The sequence below is a fragment of the Pongo abelii genome, chromosome 14 (genome assembly GCF_028885655.2).
Source record: "Pongo abelii isolate AG06213 chromosome 14, NHGRI_mPonAbe1-v2.0_pri, whole genome shotgun sequence".
Taxonomy (NCBI): Eukaryota; Metazoa; Chordata; class Mammalia; order Primates; family Hominidae; genus Pongo; species Pongo abelii.
Genome location: NC_071999.2, coordinates 43,689,916 through 43,713,753, shown reverse-complemented (window position 1 = coordinate 43,713,753; position 23,838 = coordinate 43,689,916). Strand labels below are relative to the sequence as shown.

Here is a 23,838-nt window from a genome sequence, read left to right as displayed (position 1 = left end):
TAGAACAACGTTCTAAAGGAATGCAAAGGGTCTACTGGGAATTGTTTATAGAAGTTTTTCATATAATACTATTTAATTGATCTTTATGTCAAAAGAGAGCAATTGTTTTTCTCCTGCTTATCCATTCATTTATTTTAATGTTCGGTAAGTATTTACCTCGTGCTCAACCTTGGCACTGAGGTACAAAGATTAATGATACCTTTTTTGATATGAAGGAGTTTCTTCCTTACTAATGGAGGTTTTCACATTAGCAAATAATCATAATATGAATTTTTACTGTAAATAAAGTTGGGGAGAAAAGCATAAAAAAGAGTGAGACTAATTTTGTCACTGTGATGTTGGGAGCAACTTTGGAGAGGAAATAATATTTGAGCCTGGTGTTGAAGAGTGATTAACAATCTTTAGGGTTGAGGGTGGGGCATGCCTGGAATAGTTATTTGAGACTAGCTTTCACATCACAATAAAGAGCTGGAAGGGCCCAACAAAGCACTTTCATGTTAGAATACCTTACAGAAAAATTACAGAGAGTTGAACACTGAGAAGGAATCAGATAAAAATGTTTGACTACAAAGAGGATAAAAGAATAAATATTTTATTTCCTCCCAACAAAATTCCAGAGTACTAGATCTGGAATTAGAATTCAAAGAGGCAGTCAACAAAGGAAGATGTATTTTATAGGTCTGTATTATTATAAGTTACCTTTGCGAAGATATAAAGCGTGAAAACCAAAAGAAATGGAAGACAGCTAAATCCATAGGCAGTTGCTACATATACACACGAGCTCATTAGATGAAGCCACAGATAGTGGGAATATATTCCTGAACTTCAGAGTTTGACCTTATACTTTGTAATGATGCATTCATGTATGTTGACTGGCCCAGAACACCTGGTGAGTGCCTTATTCTGATATCACATTTTCATGCTCTTTACTAATATTCTAATAAGCATATTGCATTATAAAATAATAATTTTAAGAATTACACTATGAAAATAACTATTGGGTACTAGACTTAGTACCTGGGTCACAAAATAATCTGCACAACAACCCCCCTTGACATGACTTTACCTATAGAACAAACCTCCACATGTACCTCTGAACCTAAAACAAAGGTTTTTAAAAAGCGAATTACACTATGATAACAAGAGAGAGTACTACAAAGTTTAGGGCACTGCAACTTTTAAAGTATTTTAAAATAAAAATGCACACTTTAGAAAACACAAAGCTCTTTATCCTAAAAGCAGATACCACTCTGACTTCACTCACATCTATTAAACATTCCTAGAAAGCTGGTCTGGGGAACCCAGAGAAGTTCAAGAGTTCCCCCTCTTATCCCTATCCTGAATAAGTGTGGAAATTATTGATTATTATTGAGGAAAGAATTTGAGATTGAAAGCAGCCTCTAGTTGCCCAGCTGTGCAGCTTGAAGGAGGAAAGTTACTTATTTTGGTGACTCAGTTTCCTCATCTGCCAAATAGAAATCATACTAAGTGTTTTTTTGTTGTTTTTGTTGCTCACAGAGACGTTATGAAGGCAAAATCGCATAAGTAACAATAAATAACATAGAAGGTTTAAAATCTAATTGAAAGAACCCTAAGATACAAGGATCTGTGTATGTGTGTGGACATGTGCTATATCAACTAACGTGTATTAAGTCCAAATACAGTAGACTTCCCCTGAGGTAAAGACTCTGATATTATCTGTTGCTCAGATAGTGCTCTCTTTACTTCTGTCATTTGGTAAAGTCCCAAAGCACTCCAAAACTTCAAAGGTAGTAACTCTTTCCCAAGCATAGTCCTTTTAGTAATGGATAGTCACTAATCCATTACTACATCATAACAGAAGAATCCTGTGGCGAGCCAGATTCCCATGGTAACACAATTAAATCTGAAACAAGAGGTTTGAGCCTTCTGTTCTTCTCAATCTCTTCTCCTACTCTAAATCCCTTAAATTGAATTATTTTTTATTTTTAAGGTTATTCAAGGATTATGGTTGCCCCACTAATTTCCTTAGATAGTTACTGTTATAAAATCAATCACGTTGATTTGAAGAAGATGCATTTATCGGATTGGAAAGCAAGCTGGACATACAGAGTTCTCAATTTTATGCCATTGTGCCCTGACTTGCTTCCCAGGGGTGAAATACTCACACATTTCATATTCCATCGGGATGACTTACAGATATGCTTACTATCACTGTATAGAGTAGATGACAATAAATCACTACAGCTATTAAGTTTAAACAGTATTGCACTTCCCATTGAAATGTTAGAACGTTTATAAGGCAATGCAAAAATCTAAACAAATGTAAGAATCAGGTTAAAACAGTTTAGAGATACGAATGTGACTTTTTAATTTTGCAGGTCTCTGTGTTTATTCTGTCAAAGGATAGTTTTCTTATATCAGGGGAATTAAAGTAAATTCTATTCAACAGCTCGCCAAAATCTGCCTGAGCTCCATAGGTAATGTTACGCCAGTAAAGAGGAAGAGGGTAAAAAAGAAAATCTGAAATTTTTCTCTCTCACATGAAACTATCTCTCTAAAAAGACTCCTAAAATGATATGTTCCTACTTCCATAAAGACAATCTTTAGAGGCCTTGCCACATTTTCAGCAAATTCAAACATAAACCTAGCCCCTTCAGCTAGTCATTCTTCACTTAATATTTGGCACTTAATATTTTGAAATATGATACTATAGAATGTTTTCCAAAATTGGAATAGAGAAAAAATTTTAAAGTAAATGCTACCATTCCACCCAGGTAAGGTAAAATAATGTGTGTGTATTTGTGTATGAGCAAAAAAAGCAAAATATTTTATTAAAAAGTATAGAATATTTTAGTGTAATTGCAGCCATTGAATTTGAAACTTTTTTTTGGTAATTTTACAGAAAGTCACACTTTTGCTATTGAGGTTTATTCAGTCATCCTAAGAGATAAACGTGGTGTTTTAAACCAATAATTTCATCCTTAAATTTTTATATATGTTACACAGATTTGGATTATTTCAGGGTCTCACTCTACAGTTAGTTACAATAGAATTTCCCATTTGAGCAGCAAGATTCTAGAAGAAGGTTTTTTTTTATGAGTTGATTTCCTTTTTAGAACTTTGTTTTATGCTAAGATCCCTTTCATCAATACGTAGAATACTACACTATGATTTGGTTACTCAAAAAAATAAAGGCACTCACATGATTGACTCTCTGATTCATAGTAGGAATCAAACAGTTGAACCCAACATAATACATTTTGTTTGCCTCTCTGGCACACACTCAACAATTGTCATTTTTCAGAACTGTGATCACGTTGTGTCCAGTGATATTTTAAACAAATACTATGTAATGCTTCAAAAAACATTGAGGGTAAGGATGCAGTCTTTTTGAGATAGATGACATAATAGTGTGCCATTTTTAAAAAGCATCATAAGGAAACAGATAACAGAGTATGAATTTATTTTCTCCTCCCTATCTCTTCTCTCTCACATATACCCTCAGTTCTGGTGTCCTGTTCACACAACACGTGTACTGGGGGAGGTTCTTTTGCTTCCCAAGAAAACATGCAAGAACAAAAACATCTTTATGAGCAATCTGAAAGTGACAGACAGTTTTTCTCCTCATCCACAGGGTTAGGAAGACAAGAGATCCAAAGCTGAAAGGAGTATAAACAGCAGGCAGTTCTGGGGGAGTAATGAGAATAATACCGCCCAAGAGACTTAGCTCAGAAGTCATATCCTATACTCTGAAGTATTCTTCACACTTAACCAAGAAAAATTTTTAGCTGGACTAGGTCACAAAATCCCCCAGACTAAGAAAATCATTAGAAGTCCTGAGATTGGTGAGATAAAACAGACATTAATTTACTACTGATTTCTTGGTGAATGCAACACATTTTCCATCAGTATTAGTCCACACAGAACCCATGAGCAAATCAGGAAAAAGCAGCTCTTTTGGGCAGCTACACCTCAGTGAGCACATGGCTATGGGTGGAACTGCAGCTGAATTCCAACATCCTCTTACTGACTCAAGTAGGCAAACTCATGCAGGGTGTAATCTGAACAACTAGACATGGAGATCCTATTTATACAGATCTCTCTCTTTAGTGCTTTACAAATAGTAAGACAAAAGTGATATAACTAGAACTTTTATCTATAGCCATTACATAGTAGGATTGTGTCATAGTGAGATTGTAAAATTGTCTATAGCAAACACCAGGTTAAATTTAGGTGATCATGAAATGTTACTTGATAAAGACTTCTTGTAATAATGTCATCAAAGAGCAACCAAGAAAAGTCTCTCTCCTTGCGGTCACTACCAGGAGAGGGGAATACTTACCACCATCTTCAACTGCAAAATAGAACATATCACTTGTGGCATTAGCCCCTTCTCTTAAGACATAGCATATTTTCATGTCATCAATGTTGGCTAGAAAATAACCAAAAAACAAGATGATTAATTACCAGAGTAAAATTGATGATTCATTATGGTAAATTTTATTGGCTATTAGTTTTCCTATAAACATGTTTAAATTCATTTTAGTTCCTAACAGAAACAGTGCTGTCTTATTTCTCAGATCTCCAAGCCCCTAGATTTCAGCTGTCCCATGGAAACCTGATCCCTTACACAGATAAATAGACTGCAAGAGTTAGTTTATAATAATAGCAAGGTGTTGCCCCTCCCAGTGGTATTTGCATGTTCATGCACCAAAGGAATGACTATCTAAATATGGAATGTCAGGCACCATGACAGGTGGAAAGGAAGATATTTTGAGGCATGGCAGATTTCCTGGCACTCTTGAAATCACATCCTTTGCCTCCCAGTAGGGAACTGGCCCGCAGAGGACAGAGCTTTGCTCCCCAACTCTGGCTGACTTTTCTTACTTTTTGTGCTGTAGTGGGCTATTTTTTAAGCTCTCCAAAGTTTGAGAGAAAAAAATAAGATGATTTTTCGAAAAATCACACACATTGAAATAACTGATGACTCCCCGTTGAGAACAAAAAACATCTAATAAAAGTGGAAACGGGCTGGACACGGTGGCTCATGCCTATAATCCCAGCACTTTGGGAGGCTGAGGCGGGTGGATTACATGAGGTCAGGAGTTCGAGACCAGCCTGGCCAACATGGTGAAACCCTGTCTCTATTAAAAATTAGCCGGATGTGGTGGTGTGTGCCTATAATCCCAGCTACTCGGGAGGCTGAGGCAGGAGAATCGCTTGAGTCTGGGAGGCGGAGGTTGCAGTGAGCTGAGGTCGCACCACTGCACTCCAGTCTGGGCAAGAGAATGAGACCCTGTCTCTAAAAAAAAAAAAAGAAAAAAAAGTGGAAACCTTTATTCATAGCAGAAAGTTATATTGCCTCAGAAATGCTCCTTATGTTGTTTCCTATGCTATCAAATTCACATGCATACTTTTGTTTTCATTACGAAGACACAATTTTTAAAACTTATTCATCCATCTTACCAGTTCCTTTCCTTAATGATGCCACACATACAACATAATAAAAAAAATCATTTTGTTCTGTGATACTCATAATAGATCATTAATTGATCTGGGCCAATCAGTGAGTTTCTAAGACTACGTAAAGTCAAGATCAAGGCTAAAAATAGCTATGACAATGATAGGTAATATTTACCTGTCTAGTGTGTGTTCTATGGTTCTTCCATCTCCTAAAAGCTCTAGTAAGTTCATGCTATGGAATTCAAAGGCTTATAAAGAAGACAATGGCTTTATGAAATGTTAATCTCAAGTGAGGCAAGGCATTAGGATGGACCAATGATGCCACAAATTTCTATAGCTCCACTTTACAGATGTAAAATGTGTGGTCTACCCTGGCTCATAAAGTTTTGAAAGGTGACTCATTATTAGGAACACTTGCAGAACGGAAAATCTGATTTTATAGTTAATGGTACCTTCCTGCTAATAGAGGTATTTGGAGGTAAAACATGGCTAAGACGTTTGATTCTCCCTTAGCACTTCATTTCTTTTTTAAAACAAAATAGTTAATATACAGATGGGATCTCACTATGTTGCCCAGGCTGGCCTCAAGCAATCCTCCCACGTCAGCCTCCCAAAGTGCTATGACTGTAGGTGTAAGCCACCTAGCTGGGCCCAACGTTTCTAACTCTACTATAACTTTCCACACTTTCTGCCTAGTTTCACTTTTATCTTTCTGTATGGTTATCTTTCCCAATAGATTAAAAACTTCTGGGATTTTTTTTTCCCTATCTTAACTTCCCACAGTTCTTTGCTTAGGTTATTACAGTAGCAAAGGCGCAAATGTTTCTCAGTTTAGAATGAAAAGGCTGAGTAGGTAGATCACACTTGTATCTCTACCTTTGCGTGTATGATGTTTCTGCCAGGGTAGGGACTGAAGCCCCTACACAACTCTTTGCCTGTTTACTCTTATAATTCTTAATTGTATAACCTTCACTTTATCAGTAAAAAAACGCAGTAAACTCTGCTGACTACACATCTTTACCACAAGAACCATGACCTCTGGCCATGTGGGGAAGACCCTCTTCCAATGTTCCCACCCCTTCAAATTGCATAAGAAAATCTAAAGGCTCTACTAGGAGAAAAGGCACTGTTTAGCATGCCCAGCATCTGTATCAATGTTTTCTTAAGCGAAATTGTAATCGTTAAGGGATAGTTTCATTGAAATAAATCCTCACTTCAAAACAGAATTTTAAGAACTTTTCTTTTTTCAGATAAAGAAAACATAAATGCAACTATATGGCACTCCGGTACCCAATTTTCCCTCCAAGTTAGGGCATGTGTTATTGATTAGTTGGAACATACTAAAACCTTTTATATTTTTCATATAATTAATAATTCATCGTTCAAAAAAGAGCCTCTAAAAAAAGTAAGTAAAGACTTTCATCATCATACTGGTATTCTAAAGGCACCTCTACAAATAACATAAACACACACGTTATATGTTTATGTATATATAAATATATATAACGTCTAGCTTTCTTAAGACACAAAAGTAGTAGAAATATAATCTAATAGCCAAAATGTAATCTTTTTAAAGCAAATATCTAAGAATTATCTAGATTTTCTTCTAGTTGTTAAATATACATTAAATTTATTTCAGTTTATCTACAAAATTATTCCATTTTTTTTTGTTTGTTTGTTTTCAATTCTAAGTTCATTAACATGTCAGGCAACCACATCTGGTTCAAACTCTTTGAAGACATTTCTGCTTTCCTGAAACTGACTTATAATTATCCCACAGAATATATCATTATGTACTTATTGTAGGGAAGAAAAATCCAGGTACTTGAGACATGCAATTTAGATCTGGGTTAAGGGGAACAGGGGCAACTTGGCAAAGAGGTGAAGTTTGAAATAAATAAATAATATCCATAATTTACCTAATTATACATTGTTAACTTTTCATCAATTTAATAAGTTTTAGAAAGGAATTAATTTTTTTCTTCTAGGAACCATTTAGTCAATCAATTTAGGAATAACCTTCTCTGGCCACTTGTGCTAAATTGACCTAATTCAATGCATTGAAAATCCATCAAAATGTAGGTTTACCTTATCCCTTCATGATAAAGTAAAGACAAAAACAAATAAAAGGACTGCATAGTCTTCACTCTAAGCACTGCTTTCATTTCTCCTACTGGAAGAAGAGCCATGGTAGCTTTCTGATGCTGCTTTCTCCATTTTTTAAATCACGTATCTAATCTCCATAAATATCAGCTATGAATCAAACTCTAGCCTTGACTTGTTCGAATGAGTGCTGTGTGATTAAATGCCAACAGCTTCCCTAGTCAATACTTTGGTTTATATTGGAATGTGATAATTTTCCTTAAAAATTCTTAAAAAGTCACATCACGTAATAAGCATAACTTCTCTACATTTACAAAGATGACAAAAATTAATCATGATGACTCAAAGTCAGTAAGAGACAGAACAACTGCCTAAAATGAAATAGCATAATTTTTAGGGTTCAAAATTTCAGAAATAATATTCTAATATTGTGAGCTGTTGGACTTAGTCCACAGAATTTAAATTAAACCATTTGCCTGTCTTCATCAAAATAGTCCTTTTAAAAATCTCTAAATCAGATTTCTTTTTCAGGTCAGAGGAGTAATTTGAAGAACCATTTTCTGTTATCTAATATATTCCTTTCATTCTCTTCCCTTTCCATGAAAATAAACCACTGTAAGACGGCATGGCATCGCTAGCCTCAGAAAGCCTTCACATAAAAGTTTCCTACTGGTCTGGCATGACACTTGGCACTTTGAGGTTTTCCTGTCCCTGCAGGCCCTGGGAGACATTCAGGCTTTTAGCCAAGAATCAGGAGGTTGGAGTGTGGAGCTATTTGCCAGTACCTCAAACACAGAAGTAGTTCACTTTAACATTGCATTTTGCTACATCCATGTTTATTAAAGCATTTGTTATCTAACAGTACAAAACAGTTGCAAGAAAAGAACACCCCCACTGGGATGCCCGGGGGGTTAAGCTCCATCTCTACCCATGGACCCCACATAGGAAAGATCTAGTGTCCATTCTGACATGGTGAGATTTTCATGAAAGCCACCCAAATCCCACTCTAATGAAAGTTGCATGTTCTGCAGAATGGAGCCTTGACTCCCAGGCCAGTATAGTGAATGGGCTTCTGCCTTCCCTCACTAAATAACTCTGCATAGGACACTTGTCCTTTCTGCCTCAGATTGTGTCCACCCACAAAGGAAATTCAGGTTAGAAAAATCCTGTTGCCTAAAGACCGCAGGTGCCTGAGGCAACTGTTTTTTGTTACTGTGTTTGCAACAGGTCAGAGAGGAGGTTCACAATGATGAAATAATTTCCCCCTTCTACTATAAAGCTTGTTTACATATCTTCATGTTCTTAATAATGAATTAGATGTATATTTTGGTGATGAACATATTGTTATTTTATACATCTTTAAGTATACTTTCCTTTTTCATGTATATCCTAGTAGCATGCCCTGTACATATCATTGTTATAACTCTAGATAGGTGTTTATCAATTATGTCTCTGGATGAGTATTTGCCTGTCATGAAATATTATTAACAATTTTAAAAATCGACAAAGTAAATAAATGTAAGCAAATCTTTTAGTTACAAAGTTCCTAACAACCATAACTGTGTCAGAGCAATGCTCTTAAAATTTAATCAAAGTAACCTAAGTTTGAAGGCTTTTTTGGAATGGTAATTGATAATGACAGCAATGTGAATAAACAGTATTTAGAAAGCACATCCTTCATTAAGTTGCCAAAATGCTTCATGAACCACCTGCAGCATACAACACAGAGGATGCATTGGATAGGTATGGCAAATGGAGCAGAATTGGAAAGTCTGCTTCAATTTTAATTCACCAAAGTTCGCCTCCTGCTTCGGCAGCCTATCCTTGCCACTTTCAAAATACATCAGTACTCCCTCTAATGAAGGTCACTGAGATGGGCGGTAGGACAAGAAGGGAGCTGTCCTCCCAGGGAAGTGAGTCCCAGTATTCTCCCCATCCCCTTTGTTTCCTTTCCTTCTCTTGGACTCTAATTTGATGCTCTGTTTGTGAGGCTTTTAGTGAAGCCATATTCTCAGGAAACAAGGATAACCAAGAAAAGAAACATGAAACATACCTTGTGTGAACTGAGTGATGCTGTGGTTGCCTTTGTCCAGGTTGAGGAGATATCCATGTTGAGGGGCCTCTGTCACAATAAACCTAAGAGAAATGTGTAAGCTGTCTCTGTCCTCCACTTTCAATATTTTGCTTGTGATCATGAACCCCAAGTGGCCAGTGGCTAGAGTGCGAAGTGTAGAGGCCCCCTTATTCACTGCGATTTGGGGGACACTGTTGTCAACAGCCAAGACCTGGATCTTCATCACTTGGGGTCTCCTTGTTTCAAATACCGTATCGGGAAAAACATAGAAGTCTGTATGTGTGCCATCAGTCACTGTGAAGGAGAAGCTATCTTCACTTGACTTGGTGCCATCATGTTTATAGCTGATTAAGTTTTCATTCAAGTCTTGCTTGGTAAAAACCATGACAGGTCTGGTATTGTTGAATAGGAGATGGCCATGAATAGGCACCTGGGTGATAGTGAATTTCAGGAGCTTGTCAGGAGTATCTCTGTCTTCGACAGTGAGCTCAAAAGGAGTAATCAGTTTGTTTTCACTTTCACTGACGACCAGCTTGTGGATGGTGACCACTGGCTTTTTATTGTCCACATCACTAATGGAGATACGGAATGTCCGAAAGACAGGGTTACGTCCATCGGTGACTTGAAACTCAAAACTGTCCATTTTCATTTCATCATCAGCTGTGTGGATGTAGTAGATTTTGTTTCCAGCCAGTTGCAGCTGAGTGAAAGACGTGATGGACACTCCAGGCTGATCTGTGCATTCCAGGTGACCTCGCATGGGAGCCCTGGTGATGGTAAAAACCAAGTTTTCATCAGGACTGTTCAAGTCACTAGTGCTTAGTAGGTCTGTTGTGAGAGTGACCTTGCCACCTTCTTTCAAGGACACTCCCTTACTTATCACATCAGGGAAGACAATGTCAATGCTCCCGATGGACACATAAAAATAACGATCTATGAGGGGATTTATTCCATCAGTCACATCAAATTTAATTAGGTCCCGAATGCCTTCTCGCCCCAAATGGACGTACTGAATTAAGTTTCTGTCTACTTCATCCTGGGTAAAATTCATGCCCAGTGTGATATTTTCAAAGGCACCGGTAGGTTTTCGTCTCTGTAATAAGCCATGTCCTGGCCCATAACGAGTAATATAAACCAAAGATTTGTCTTCTGAATCTAAATCTGTTGCCATTAATATTTTGTTGTTGATAATCTTGGTATCCCCGATTTCTATTTCTAGTCCATTATTGATAGTCATTCTGGGCGTCTCATCATCAACAGGGATAACTATAATGAGGACCATCTTTTCCACAGAGTGCTTCCCATCTGTTAGTTTAATCACAAAACTGTCTTCCTGGGTCTCAGAGTCATCATGTTCATAAATAATGCTGGAACTCTCTATGATCTGGTCCAAGGTGAAGCTTTCGACCAAAACCGTGCCATTTATCAGCTGATTCATGATGTGACCATGACTGGGGAATTGGGTAATAGTGAAAGTTAAATCATCCGGGGGAACATCAGCATCAGCAGCATTGAGAATGGGTGTATCAATTACCAGACTCATGCCTTCCATCACCATAAATTCTCTCATAAATATCTCTGGCTGTTCATCATTGGTGGGAATGATTACAATGGGGAAGAACTGTCTCTCTGAAAAGTTAATGCCATCAGAACAACGAAATATAAATCGGTCCTCCACAGGTTCCACCCCTTTATGGACACTCTGGACATAGTTTATGTGGCCCTGCCTGAGATCTTTCAAATTGAAAGCACTTATGGCAATCCCTGCTCTTGATTTCTCAGAGCCTGGTGCTGGAGAAATGTTTTCAACATAACCTGAAGTAGGCTGAATAACTATAGTGCACAAGATGTCATCATTCAGGGAGTCGATATCTTCAGCACTTATATGCATTGATGTTATAACACTTTTATCACCTTCCATTACTATCAACTGTTCACCTACAGAGATTTCTGGGGCCTGGCTATCAACAGGCAGGATGGTCACCAATATAGTAACTCCTTGGATAGTATTGCCGCCAATTCGCCATTCTTGAGACATATCTGACAGACTCAGATTAAAAGAATCCGCTTTAGGCAATAGGCCTATCTCACCACTGGTGTGGGTATATACAACAGAGCCCTCCAAGATGTCCCTTTGAGTAAACTGCTCTGCTGGAATGCCATTGACCAAGATTTCCCCATACAAAGGTGGATCTTCCAAGAGGAAAGTCAACATCAAGTCATCAGTTTCCTCATTGGTCCCCTTAATAACATTGGCAGTGATTTCAGTAGCCCCATTTTCTAAGACATCTAGATAGGACTCCAGAGTGCCAGTAGGATGGCTCAGTATGGGCACTTCATCGTCCACTGGCCGGACATTTACTCTGAGAGTGATGGGCACCACGTGATGTCTGTCGCTGACTTCCAAGGAGCAGCTATCCGTCAGGGACTTGTCCCCATTATGGGCATAGGAAACCTGGCCCTGTTTTATGTCCTCCAAGTGGAAGAGACCCCCTACATGCAGGATCTGTCCAGACAGTCTCATGTGGCCATGTTTGGGTGCCTGAGTGAGAGTGAAAGAGATATGGGCAACATCAGTGTCTACATCATTCACGTGCAACTCTGTCTCACTCAGGATGTGGTGATCCTTCTCCTGAATAGTGAAGCCGGTGTTGAGGATCTCAGGTGGCTGGTTGTCCACAGGCTGCAAGTAAAGGGTAAAGGTACCTGGAGCCACATTCCCAGCTCGGTCTTCCACCTGGAACTGGAACTGGGCCACTCGAGTAGCCACGCCCAGTTCTTGACCCGGGGGTCTGTAAGCAATTTTATGATGGTTGATCTGGGCTTGGGTGAAATGGGTCACCACTACTGAGGGGTTGTCAGTCAAGACCAAGGTACCCAGTGGGGCTGGCGGGTGGTTTTCATCTGTGTCTGTGGGGGGCTGAGTCACTGTGTAACGTAGTTCTCGGTCATCTGTGTCTAGGTCAGTGTAGCGCAGCCACTTCTTCCTCAGTGGTGTGAGCTGGGATTCCTGTACCACCATACGAAGGGGACAGCCACTGCCCAGCTCCGGAGGGAGGCGATCCACAGGATGGATACGTATCATAAACCGCTGTAGCCCGGACTGATTAGGAGGGTCATGGTTATCCTGGACTCTAAATGTGAACTGGTCTGTGACTGGCCCAGGACTATGGGGCCCAGAGTGTCTATAGAACAGCCTGCCCTCTGTTATGTCCTGCTGCTGCCACTCTGTCACTGTTCGCTCATAAAATGCTCCTTCCTTCCTCCAAAGGCCTCTGAGAAGCTCCTGCTTCTCATGGGGAGGGTGAGTTTGGCGGAGAAGCAGATGCCCCGTAGTTAAGAAGGGTGACTCCAGCACAAAAAGCAGCAGAGAATCATCTGAATCCATGTCAGTTGCACTCAGGGAAAGGGGCAGGATGGGCACTGTTTCACCCTCTGCCAGTGTCAGCCCCGTGTTGGCATTGAGAACAGGTGGCTGGTCATCCACAGGCACTAAGGTGATGGGGAACAGAAACTGTACCTGGTGCCTGCCTCCTCCATCCACCATGCGAAGCACCAGGTTGTCGCTCAGCGAGCCGTCTCTGTCATCATGCTGGTAGACCACCTGGCCGGCTGCCAGCTCAGCCACTGTAAAGCTCTTGGGAGCAGAGCTGCCACTGGAAGCACCCAGAATGACAAGGTGACCATGCCGGAGCCCAGCCACCACCTCTAGCCGCACTGCTTCTAGGTCATCCTCATCGCTGATGACCAAGTTTTGCGGACCACTGCCTGCAGGGCCTGTGAGGGGCCGAGACTGACCCTCATAGAGAATAAGACCGGTATTCCGGGTGACCACCGGAGCCATTGTGTTCATGGGCTTCACCACTACCATGAAGGCAAAAGGGTCTGAAGCTGCTCCTTCTAGATCCACTACCTCCAATTCCAGTTCAAAGAGGCGCTCCTGGTCGGAGTCTTCAGAGGGTGGCTGGTAGGCAATCTTCAGGAGCCGCAGATCTCTCTGAGTGAAGGAGGAAAGGGGCAGGCTGCGATCATCGGTGCTCACCAAGTAGCCCTGGCCAGGCTGGAATGGAGAGGTAAGGTTGAAGATCAACAGGTCAGAGGGAGACTCAGCATCCTCGGCTGCCAGCATGTCTGGGGTCAGGGCCGTCAGTACAAACTGGTCCACCTCCACCATCATCATGGCCACGAAACTGGGCTTGGGGGCAGTGTTCTCGGCCCCTCCTCGGATCCTCACCAGAACCTGGAAGTGCTCGCGTTTCAAAGCAGCGCTGCCCACAGGAGCCCCTCGCGAACGCAGCTCCACCACCATGGGTATCCAGTCCCTGTTTGGTGAGCGACTGGCGGCTGTGTGGCGATAGCGCACGCCTAGTTCCTGGAAAGCTTTGCAGTCCATCAGAAGAGGCTCCGGGGCGCCTCCCTCCCTGGTTCCTCCAGGGACCTGCGGGTAGTGGAGGAGTTCTCCATAGCGAGGCAGCGCGCCCAAGCCAGACAGGATGCCCACGCGGCACTCCTCTGTCTCGGGCTGGAAGGCGAACTCCAGGCTCCGCGCGTCCAGGGCATTGCTGGTCCCCAGCAGTTCTTCCACGACCAGAGGCAAGTTCCGAGTCACAGCCTCCAGCTGGGTGAAGACCACCTCCACCTCCAGTACCAGTGGTAGCACTACCGCCCCTCCGGCAGCGTCATAGCGCAGCTGCAGCCGTACGCGGTCCCGAGACGGGCTGCGCGCGCCCAGGTGAGAGTAGCGCACCTCGCCAGGGCCAAAGTCGCACGGGAACCGCTTGGGACTCAGGCGGCCCGGTCGCTGGGCTAGTGCGTCGTTGTCTAGTACCGAAACCGCGCAGCGGTCCCCGGGCTGCACCTGCAACACCAGGTCATGCAGGGGATCCAGCCAGACTTCACGGCCGAAAGGCACCCGGAGTCCGCGGTTCGCCAGCACTATGGCCTCCTCAGCAGGGACCCCTGCAGCCCCCGCGAGACCAGGGGACAGCAACGCCCTGCCGAAGGCAGCGGGCTGTGCCGGGACGCGGCTTACCAGTGACAGGAGAAGCAGCAGCAGCAGCAGCAGCAGCCGGGGCGGCGGTGGCGGTCCTGGTTGAAAGCTGGTGGAGTTGCCTGTCCGGCGCGAGGATAACCCGGGAGTCCCGGCTGCGTTCATGGTCCGGGTGTTCGGGCTTGGACAGGTCAGCCTGAGAGCATGCGAAGTCAGTCCCCGGGCAGACAACAAGAGACACCGCCGGGAAGTGCCAGGAACTCAGCGTGCTGCCCGCGGGGTCCTCCTGTAGCCGGGGCTGGGCCAGAAGGATGGCAAAGTCGCGCGGCGCCCTCCGGGCTGGAGCCACAGCCGAGGAGCCGAAGCCTTCCCAGCCCTTCCAGCTCCGCCGCTAGCGACTCAGTCGCGCGGAGAATTGAATCCCTCCACTTCTACTTTCCAGGTCCCCGGACCCTGGGCTTTGAGGGAAATCCCTCCCCTCGCACCCCCTTACTCCAGTCCTCCCAGGAGGCCAATCGTTGGTCGGGGGAGGAGGCGCGGAGCTGAGGGTTGGGTAGTAATTTCTGCCAATCAGCTCTTAGAGGCCAAGGCGGGGAAACTGCGGGGAGGGGAGGAGATAGAGGCGCAACAGGTTGTCCTGGAAGTGAGGGGAGAAGTGGCCAGGAGTTGCCCACCCCTGCTTGCGCTACGCTCTGGGCTGCTATTAATAGATCTGGTACTCCTGCAGAGGAGCCGGAACACACTGCTGTACTGGATTCACTTCATCTGCCGGCGGCCGAGGGTTACCCATTTTAGCCACCCCCACCCCTCCGCCCTAGTCAATGAAATCCCGCGCAGGGCATGGCCATTTCCCAAGGAAACTTGCAAACCCAGGGGAAAGTTAGACGCGATGCTTTTTGAGTTTGGAGCGAAACCCAGAACGTTTGAGAAGAAATTCTGGGGCATATGTGCAAAAGGACAGCTGGAATTAAAAGCCATAGCTAGAACAGGTTGCACTCCACCCCAGCCGCCTTCGGCGCGCCCAGACTCTGCTTTCTCCTCGTAAATTACAATGGGCACAGTCCTCCGATTGGTGAGTTTTTAACAAGCCCCTCCTTTGCAACCGAGGTTTACAGAGTAAAAGGAAAAAAGGGCATTTGGAATGCGTGAGAAATGCAGTCTGATCAGAATTGCTAGTCTTGCACCAAAGAATAAATTCTAGGGAATGTGGCCCCAGGCTCTCCCAAATCCGACCCTGTTAGGGTAGCTGTCATTAGAGACTTTCCTGTTCTCTTCGCAGTAATTAGACCAAGCACAAACTAAATCTACTTGTCAGCATCACATTTCTTTGCCTGCCACGAAAATTGATAAATATCCGGAGGGCACACTAAAATAGTTTAGCTCTCATTTCAGCTAGCGGGTTTTGAAGTCAGAGCTTGAGCTCTTCCTGCCCCCTTGTGTTTGTTTGGTTTTAGTAGTGTGTAGATTCCCTTTCTAAAAGGTTTTCTATCAACTCTCCTCCTCCCTGAAAAAAGACCCCTTGTAATTAAACTTAATCATTTTCGGATTGGCTCCTAAGAAATCGTAGTCAGAATGTTTTATTTAGGATAATATTTTTTTCTCCAGTAATGCAAATCTGATTGCTAACAGGAGCATAGAATTGAAGTAATAGTCATAATTAGCCATAATTGCACTTTTCCTGCTCCAGGGGATTTTGAATTTGGAAAACAGGGAAATATAAGAATCTGTTAATGCCTTTTTACATTTCAGTCTAAATTGAAGCTAGAAGGTGCCTATGGGAGTAATTTCAGTAAGAAGTCCCTATCCTTTTAACCCTTTGTGTTTTCAGCTTGAGCTCCTCCAGACCAGGATTTTGATCCTTGCTTGACACAGTTACAGCTATTTTCCACGCTGCAGCACAAACTCTGTACATAAGTACGGCTGGGAGATGCCAGATTCCTCTCCATGAAACCTACTGAGTGGTGTCTGTCTCCAGGAATCAAAGACAGGAAGTTCTGAAATCTTTCAAAAAGAAGCAAGAGATCAATTTAAAGGAGTCACTCATCCAAGTGAGTGTGCAAGCAAGCAAACAAGTAACATTTAGTTAATTAAATATTAATTAAGATTATTCTGTGTGCTGTGCATTGTTTGAGGAGCTTTTAAGTACAACTTAAAAACTGATGGATACATTTCACAATTTATTACAAAAGGAGCATCCAGGAGCATAGAAGGGATGTGGCCCTTACTGTAAATACATCAGAAAATCCCCCATCTAACTCTTTACCAATTTCCTTTTTGCTTTGTCATTATTATTTTATAATTTATTATGATTATTTATTATTGCATACAGAATTCAAATTGCAGAAACATGGGGGGAAATTCTGCTATTTCCTGTTCCAAATTAAAACAAATAAGATGCTAAGTAAACTAGAAAACCAATTTCAGAATATGGCTCTTTTTATAGTAAATTTCAAATTCCGGTTTTGTGTTTGTATTGAAAAATGTCATCTGGAAGCAAAGTGGCCCTTATCCAGGCATTGTGACCCTGGGTAAATTCTGAGCAGAACCAGACTAACAGCTTGACCCTTGATGCTTCTTAGTGGCTCCAGGGTTTTCCTTTCCTCCTTTTAAAGTCCAACTCTGTTTGACTTGCAAGCAGTGATAAGATCAGCATTTGAAGTATGGTGGTATGCCTCAAGGGCAGAGTTCAATATTTTGTTTCATAGTAAGAAAAATACAGGACCACATTTATTTTTACGTAGCCTAAGGAAATCAATAAACTATAATCTTTTTGACTTTTTAATTTAGTCTGCCTTGATTGAAGTGATAGAATGATTTTTAGAGATTATTATTATTTTTTGGTAAATGTCTTAGTTATTTGTCTTGTAAATCAAATAGAAGGTAACACAAACTATCATTTGGCTAAATATATTTTGCATTGATGATCATTGATAAAACAATGAGATGTCAAATTTTCATTTGAGAGCAAATATTATTGATGAAGATCGTCTCTGTTTAGGGTCATAGTTCAGTGTTAAAAGATATGAACGCAAAATAGCAAGAAAATTATTATTTTACAGTCAGCATTCTCAATATCATGAAGAATAAGTTAGCAAATGTGATTTTTTTTTCTTACAAAGTTCGAGCTTAACACTTCCCTTCTTACTTTCTTAAGCCTTATAACGCTTCCTATACATACCATGGGCAAAATATTCCTTAAAATACATTCTTAAATTTGTTTGCTACTTTAAAGTCACACCAAAATGTTTTCTCATATCAACTTAAAGTTAAAATTATTGATTGCTAAAACTCAGAGACTAAGATTAAGCACTAGAGAACTTGTTTTCAAAATAAAGGAAGCAATGTAATTAATTTATGATTCAGGCAAGGTATTTAGGTGGAAATACGATGGTAGGTCTAGGACTGGAGGACAGACTGGAACTAAAAATACATCTAGTTAAATTTTGAGAATTATAGTTTTCATTATATAGTTTATTTCATTTTCCTTATGCTTCTCCACTGGATCATAAGATTCCAATAGAGAAGATTGCCTTATAGACACTTTAAAAATACTTACAGATGAATTATTGAAGTTTCTTGTGAAACATCTTTATTCATTCTCAACAAATGTTTATTCTTCAATGGCATCAAAACCATGGTTTGACTATAAACACAAAACTTCACCGATTTCAGAGCAGCACTGAGGGTTGAGGACAAACAGCTACGGACTCATTAACCAAGAGCTGGGCTCCAGTAGTGGTTTTGACATCCACTAAATTATGACTTACAGCAATCCTCTTTATGTTTTCCAACTATAGTCTTCTCAACTGTAAAACAAGAGAATCAGTCTTTGTGGACAAATTCCCTTTTGGTTTTAATACACTTGTGGCATAAGACCAAATTTATGGACGACCTGCTATTTTGCTTCCTCATGTCCCTTGGCCATTGGCTATACTTCTCATTCTTGCCAGAAAGACTACTAATCAAAAATGTATCACTGCTACTAGGTCAGAAAATGTAGAACTCAAATTCATGCCCCTTGCCAATGGCTCAATTGTTTCTGCCTAAAATATACAGAACAACATTTGTATTAATTGACATGGACAGCTTAAATACAACATCTCTAAGTAACTATTTTTAAATAAAAAATAAAATTGAAATAAAAGTCTAGAAATGCAAAACTTAATTAAACTCATCATAAGGACAGGTGAATTTTCAAGATGGATTTATCATTGACTAACACATGGCTTCACAAGTGCCCAGACTTTCCAGATAAAGCTATGTTCAGATGGGAGTCTATGTGGGGAGGAAGAAAGAGCACTGGACTAGAAGCCAGAAAACCTATTTTGAAACTGGCCTTTCCATTTGCTTGCTTGAAGCTCAGGACCAGTTACTATAATCATCTCTAAAAATGTGTAATTGAGGAGGAGGTCATTTATATACAAATATAACATGTAATATGTATTTATGTATAGGTATATATGCAAAGTGGAAATGAAGAGAAAGAATCATTTTTTTCAAACACCTTTCTCTCTTTTCTCTCTCTCTGTGTATTTTCTAGATTTATTTCTTGTAATTTAAATGAAAGATTAGAATGTTTCATTATAATAAATGATAATGTACCTATCAATTATATTTATTGGTTATTAGTTTTCATTTATCTGTATTTCCATTCTTTCTAGTTGCTTCATCTTTGATTACAATTATGCTTAATTTTTCTCATCTGTAGAATAGCAATCTCCCTTAACAAAGATAGCCCCTCAATCTTTGCACACATCTCTGTCTTTCAGAATCCTGTGAATCATGTACATCTGCTTCTTCAACTTTTTCATCAAACTGACTCATGAACCTTCTATAAGGTGATGCTCACGTCACAAGTTACCTTGACCACAACTCCTATCTCTCTCTCCAGTCCATCAAGTTGGGGAAAATCTGTTTCCACAGTGTATCTTACAACTGTCTTCTCTTTCCACTACTGTCTGTCATTATCCTAGCTCAGTTCACCATTATTTTTCATCCAAGTTTCTTTGAATTATAACCTCTCATTGCTTATTGAATGAAACTCATTCTCTTCATCTTTACATTCCATACTAAACTACAGATTTTTCTGTGAACACACCAACTGTCTTGCTTCTAGACCTTTCCTCATCTCACATGTTTTTACCTTTAATTTTTGGTTCACTCTGCTCTTTTTTTTTTTTTCTGTAACATTATCCCTGTCTGTCCTTGGGAATCAGTCAGCCTTACAGACCATTTAATACTTCCTCATTTCATATTAGAGGAAACAGAGACAAGGAGGTTAAGACCTGGGAATCAAGCTGGAAAGAATGAGAGATTCCTGATTCCAACGACTGGTGTCTATATCCTACATCATGGACAGTTTGACCTGCAAGGATGATGTCAAATCCTTCCTTTTCCATGGAATCTTTGTCATCTATGCACTTTAATACAAACTGTGCAACTTTTAACTGTTTTTCACCACCTTCTTCCTTTTGCACCAACTCCATTGTGTATTTCTCATGTGAGGCCACTCTCTGCTACCATAAGCTGTGTTACACTTGCCTGTGTTCTTGTGCCTGTTACTATTTTGAAAGCATCTTGAGCTCACAGACTGCATCTTGCTCATCCTTTAACTCCATAAAAGCCTTAATAAATACTTGTCACATTAAATTCGATTACAGTTTATTCTTTCTCAAGTACTTTCGGTTTAAATAAAACTCAGCCAGATTTCACAACAGCTTTGTGAGGGAACCAAGAATATTATTCAGTTTTCTTAGTAACAGTCAAAAGAAACTGACTTTCGCTGAATTAAGCAATAGAGAAATGAAAATATATTGAATAGTTCCCATAATTCCTGGAAAGACTCAGGATCTCGGAAGATTGAGCATAAAGATCAAAACAAATGAACAGGAACCAGAAGTTGAGGCCACCCCAAGTAATGGTCTGGTGGGTACTGCACTGTGGTCTCTGCTGGACACTGGGCCCTGCAGTGACCCCTACTCTGGCCAGCACCTGGTATGAGTCAGCAGCCCTGAAGCCTCTGTCTCTGTTGCTCTTGGACTCTGTATGTCACTGTAGCCACTGACCAAATAAACATTTCTCTGTCACTGGGAATTCAAAAGTCTAAGCAGGATGGTATTATTCAAGCTTAAGTCATAGGCCTATGCCCTGGCTGCCCAAAACACAGGAGAACAAGGAGTAAGTGTTGGCCTTTTGGACTCCTAGTGTTGAGTGGCTCCCCTACCACTAAGAATCCTGCTATGGCAGTTTCTCACTTCATGGTGGGGGAGAGGTTTAATTCAGGGAAGCTCAACGCAATCACGGCTCATCGTAACAGGACAAGTATCAATATTAGCATTTTATATTTGAGGAAACTGAGACATCACAGGGTTCAGTAATTTTTACAAGTTTGCATAAGTATGGATGAAATTAGAATTAAATAAATTAGTTAGATAAAATTAAAGGACTTGGAATTTAAGTCATCTAACTACTACTTTGCTGCTGGTCTGTTCTTTCTTTTCCAATATTATATGACAAAAATAACTTTTTTTTTTGAGATGAAGTCTCGCTCTGTCGCCAGGCTGGAGTGCAGTGCTGTGATCTCAGCTCACTATGACCTCCGCTTCTTGGGTTCAAGCAATTCTCCTGCCTCAGCCTCTCGAGTAGCTGGGACTACAGGTGCACACCACCATGCCCAGCTAATTTTTGTATTTTTAGTAGAGACGGTGTTTCACCATGTTAACCAGGATGGTCTCGATCTCTTGACCTTGTGATCCACCCACCTCGGCCTCCCAAATTGCTGGAATTACAGATGTGAGCCACCGTGCCTGGCCTGTTCTTTCTTTTACATCCTGAAATATACCACTTTTTACTTCCAAGAAAATTTGGCAAATCCTTCCTATTCTTTTCTTATGCAGAGAAGGGGTGACTGAGGACTTCAGCAAGGAGAAAGTTTCCTTGGAGAGTTATCTTTTGACAGGCTTTAGAGGTGGGAATTACAGGATGTGCACAATTGGGAACCTACTCAATCCACACAGTTGTGAAAACCCTTCATATTGAGGAAAGTCATAAAGGGAAGAGGGAAGGGAGGAAGTCCGGGTCATCCTGGCTGCAGAGATCTGAGCAGAGCCAGCAATAAACACTCAGTGTGAGCTGAGTTTCAGCATAAAAGTCTTGACTTGCTTCCCTTTAAAATAGTTAAGTTTTCCCAAACGTCTGATGATGCCATTTGTTAAGATCTTTTTGAAGCCAATGATCCTGGGGCATTAATATTCCTGGATTTTTCACCTGTAAGTTTTCAAACAAAATTCAGTACAAAGGAAAATTTAAACATAGTTTAAACAAGAGACCACCACTCAGCTGAGCCCAGAAAAACTAAAAACAAAGAACAAATAAGGAAAAAAAAATTATCTTACCGAAATTTACATTACAAATTTTAAAAATGATGAGATAATTTCTGTAGGTTTCTTGCAGCAATCCTATTTTTGAGTCTCATTAACAGGCCTCCACTGTAATACCTATAATGTCCTTGGGAGATGAATTGTGGCATTTGACGAAAGACCCTCTGAGGTAGAATGTTCTCTCCTTTCTATTTCTAACTTCAGCGAAGTTCTGTAAAGCAGAGTAATCTAAGGGATACACCTTAAATTTAGAAAGAAAATTGTATTTTAATATGAGGCTAATAGTGCACATACTTTTAGAGAGAAAAAGTACTCTTATTTTATAGCTTCAGAAGATAATTATAAAGCTATAACAGAGAAACAATTGCAGATTTATTGTCAGAAATTATGGTTTAAGATGAATCAGTTCTTGAAGATAACTTCATTGGTAAATTACTGAAAAAGTCCCTAAAATATTCTTGTTTCCATTTTTTTTTTGGTTTATGAATTAACCTCTTGATTAATTATCAGTAAATTTCCAGCCCTCTTCTAGAAAGATGCCTGCCTTGTTCATGCTGGTGCCCTATCTAGGATCCCAGGCAGTGTTCCTAAATTGCTTCCAAGAAGCTCAGCCGGTTTCCCAATCCCCTGCCTTCCTGTCTTGACTTCAGCCTATAACTTGTGCCACCTAGGATAGGTGGTCATTTGGCTGCTGCTAGAAATCTGCTAGTGGAAAGAAGCTTGCTGCTCCAGGTGGAAGCCAGGCTCATTCCTAAAACACTGTAATTATTAGAAACACCATCCTCTATAAAGGCAAAACTGCCTCCTGTGACTTCTATGTGTTCTCTTCTCCAACATGAAACAGAATCTATCAACTCTGTCTTCTCCAGGACAGCTCTTCAGGTGTTCCAGGTCAGCAATCACATTCCCATCATGTGACCGTACCTCCAGACTAAACATTGCTGCTTCGTTCAGCTGTTCCTTGGGGCATGTTTCCCAGACCCTCATAATTTTGTTTGCTCTGCTTTTCCAGTGTCTCCTTTAAAAGGTGGCACCAAGACCCAGGTAGCTAAGCTGAGATTTGAACCCAGGTAGTACAGATGCTATGACTGGGTTTTCTACACTAGACTCCTGTCTGTTAACACAGTGGCTCCATTATTTGTGTTTCAAAGATATATCCAAGTGAAATAAGCTCCATTATACTGTTAAACAAATTTTGAAACAGCAGAAGGATATTAGTTGGAAAGATCTCCAGCTCCATTTTTACCTCTTAAGTTCTCAGAAAAACAAAACAACAACAAAAATCAAAATTAAAAGGAAAAGAAAACCCACGAGTCCCTCAGCACCCAGATCTGGAAGAACTTGGTGAAAAGCAAATGGAGATAAATGTTTAATGCCACAGCCTTCGTGAGATATAGGAGAAAACAGCATCTTGGTGGCAGCCTGGACAGTTCAAACGCAAGTGTCTCCAGCAGGCTGTTTGTCCGGCCAAGAAGATTGTGCGCCTGGAGTCTTCCGTGCTCTTCATTTCTTCTTCATTCAGGGACTCAGGAATCAGAGCTGAGCAGAGACCTAGGCCTAGCATTGGGATGACAGTGCACTCTGGAAGCAAATGACTGGCTCTGGAAGTGTGACCCGGGGGTGGAGCCAGGGAAGGAGACTTTGGATGGTCGTCCGTGTGGTATTTTATACTGTAATTTCTGAGTATTCATTTTTCACAAACTGTACTGACTCAAGGGGAGCTGATTTAATAGGATCTGGTGCTGTATAAATGAATCTTCCAAAGCTCAAGAAAAAAAAAGGAAAATTAAAAAAAAAAGTGACTAAGTTATGGAGGGTGTATATGCTGTTATCAGAATTGTTGGAAA

The 23,838-nt window shown here is 40.9% G+C and overlaps 1 protein-coding gene across 1 annotated transcript in view; it reads right to left on the bottom strand.

Moving 5' to 3' along the window:
* Positions 1-15,092, bottom strand: part of FREM2 (FRAS1 related extracellular matrix 2) — a 208,756-nt gene extending 193,664 nt beyond the window's left edge. The window contains exons 1-2 of the mRNA XM_024230898.3: positions 9,602-15,092; positions 4,325-4,414 (exon numbers count right to left, since the gene is read on the bottom strand). Of these exons, the coding sequence (XP_024086666.3) occupies positions 4,325-4,414; positions 9,602-14,777 (5,266 nt within the window). The 5' untranslated portion in view covers positions 14,778-15,092. The remainder of the gene's footprint in view (positions 1-4,324; positions 4,415-9,601) is intronic.
* Positions 15,093-23,838: the final 8,746 nt, after the last annotated feature.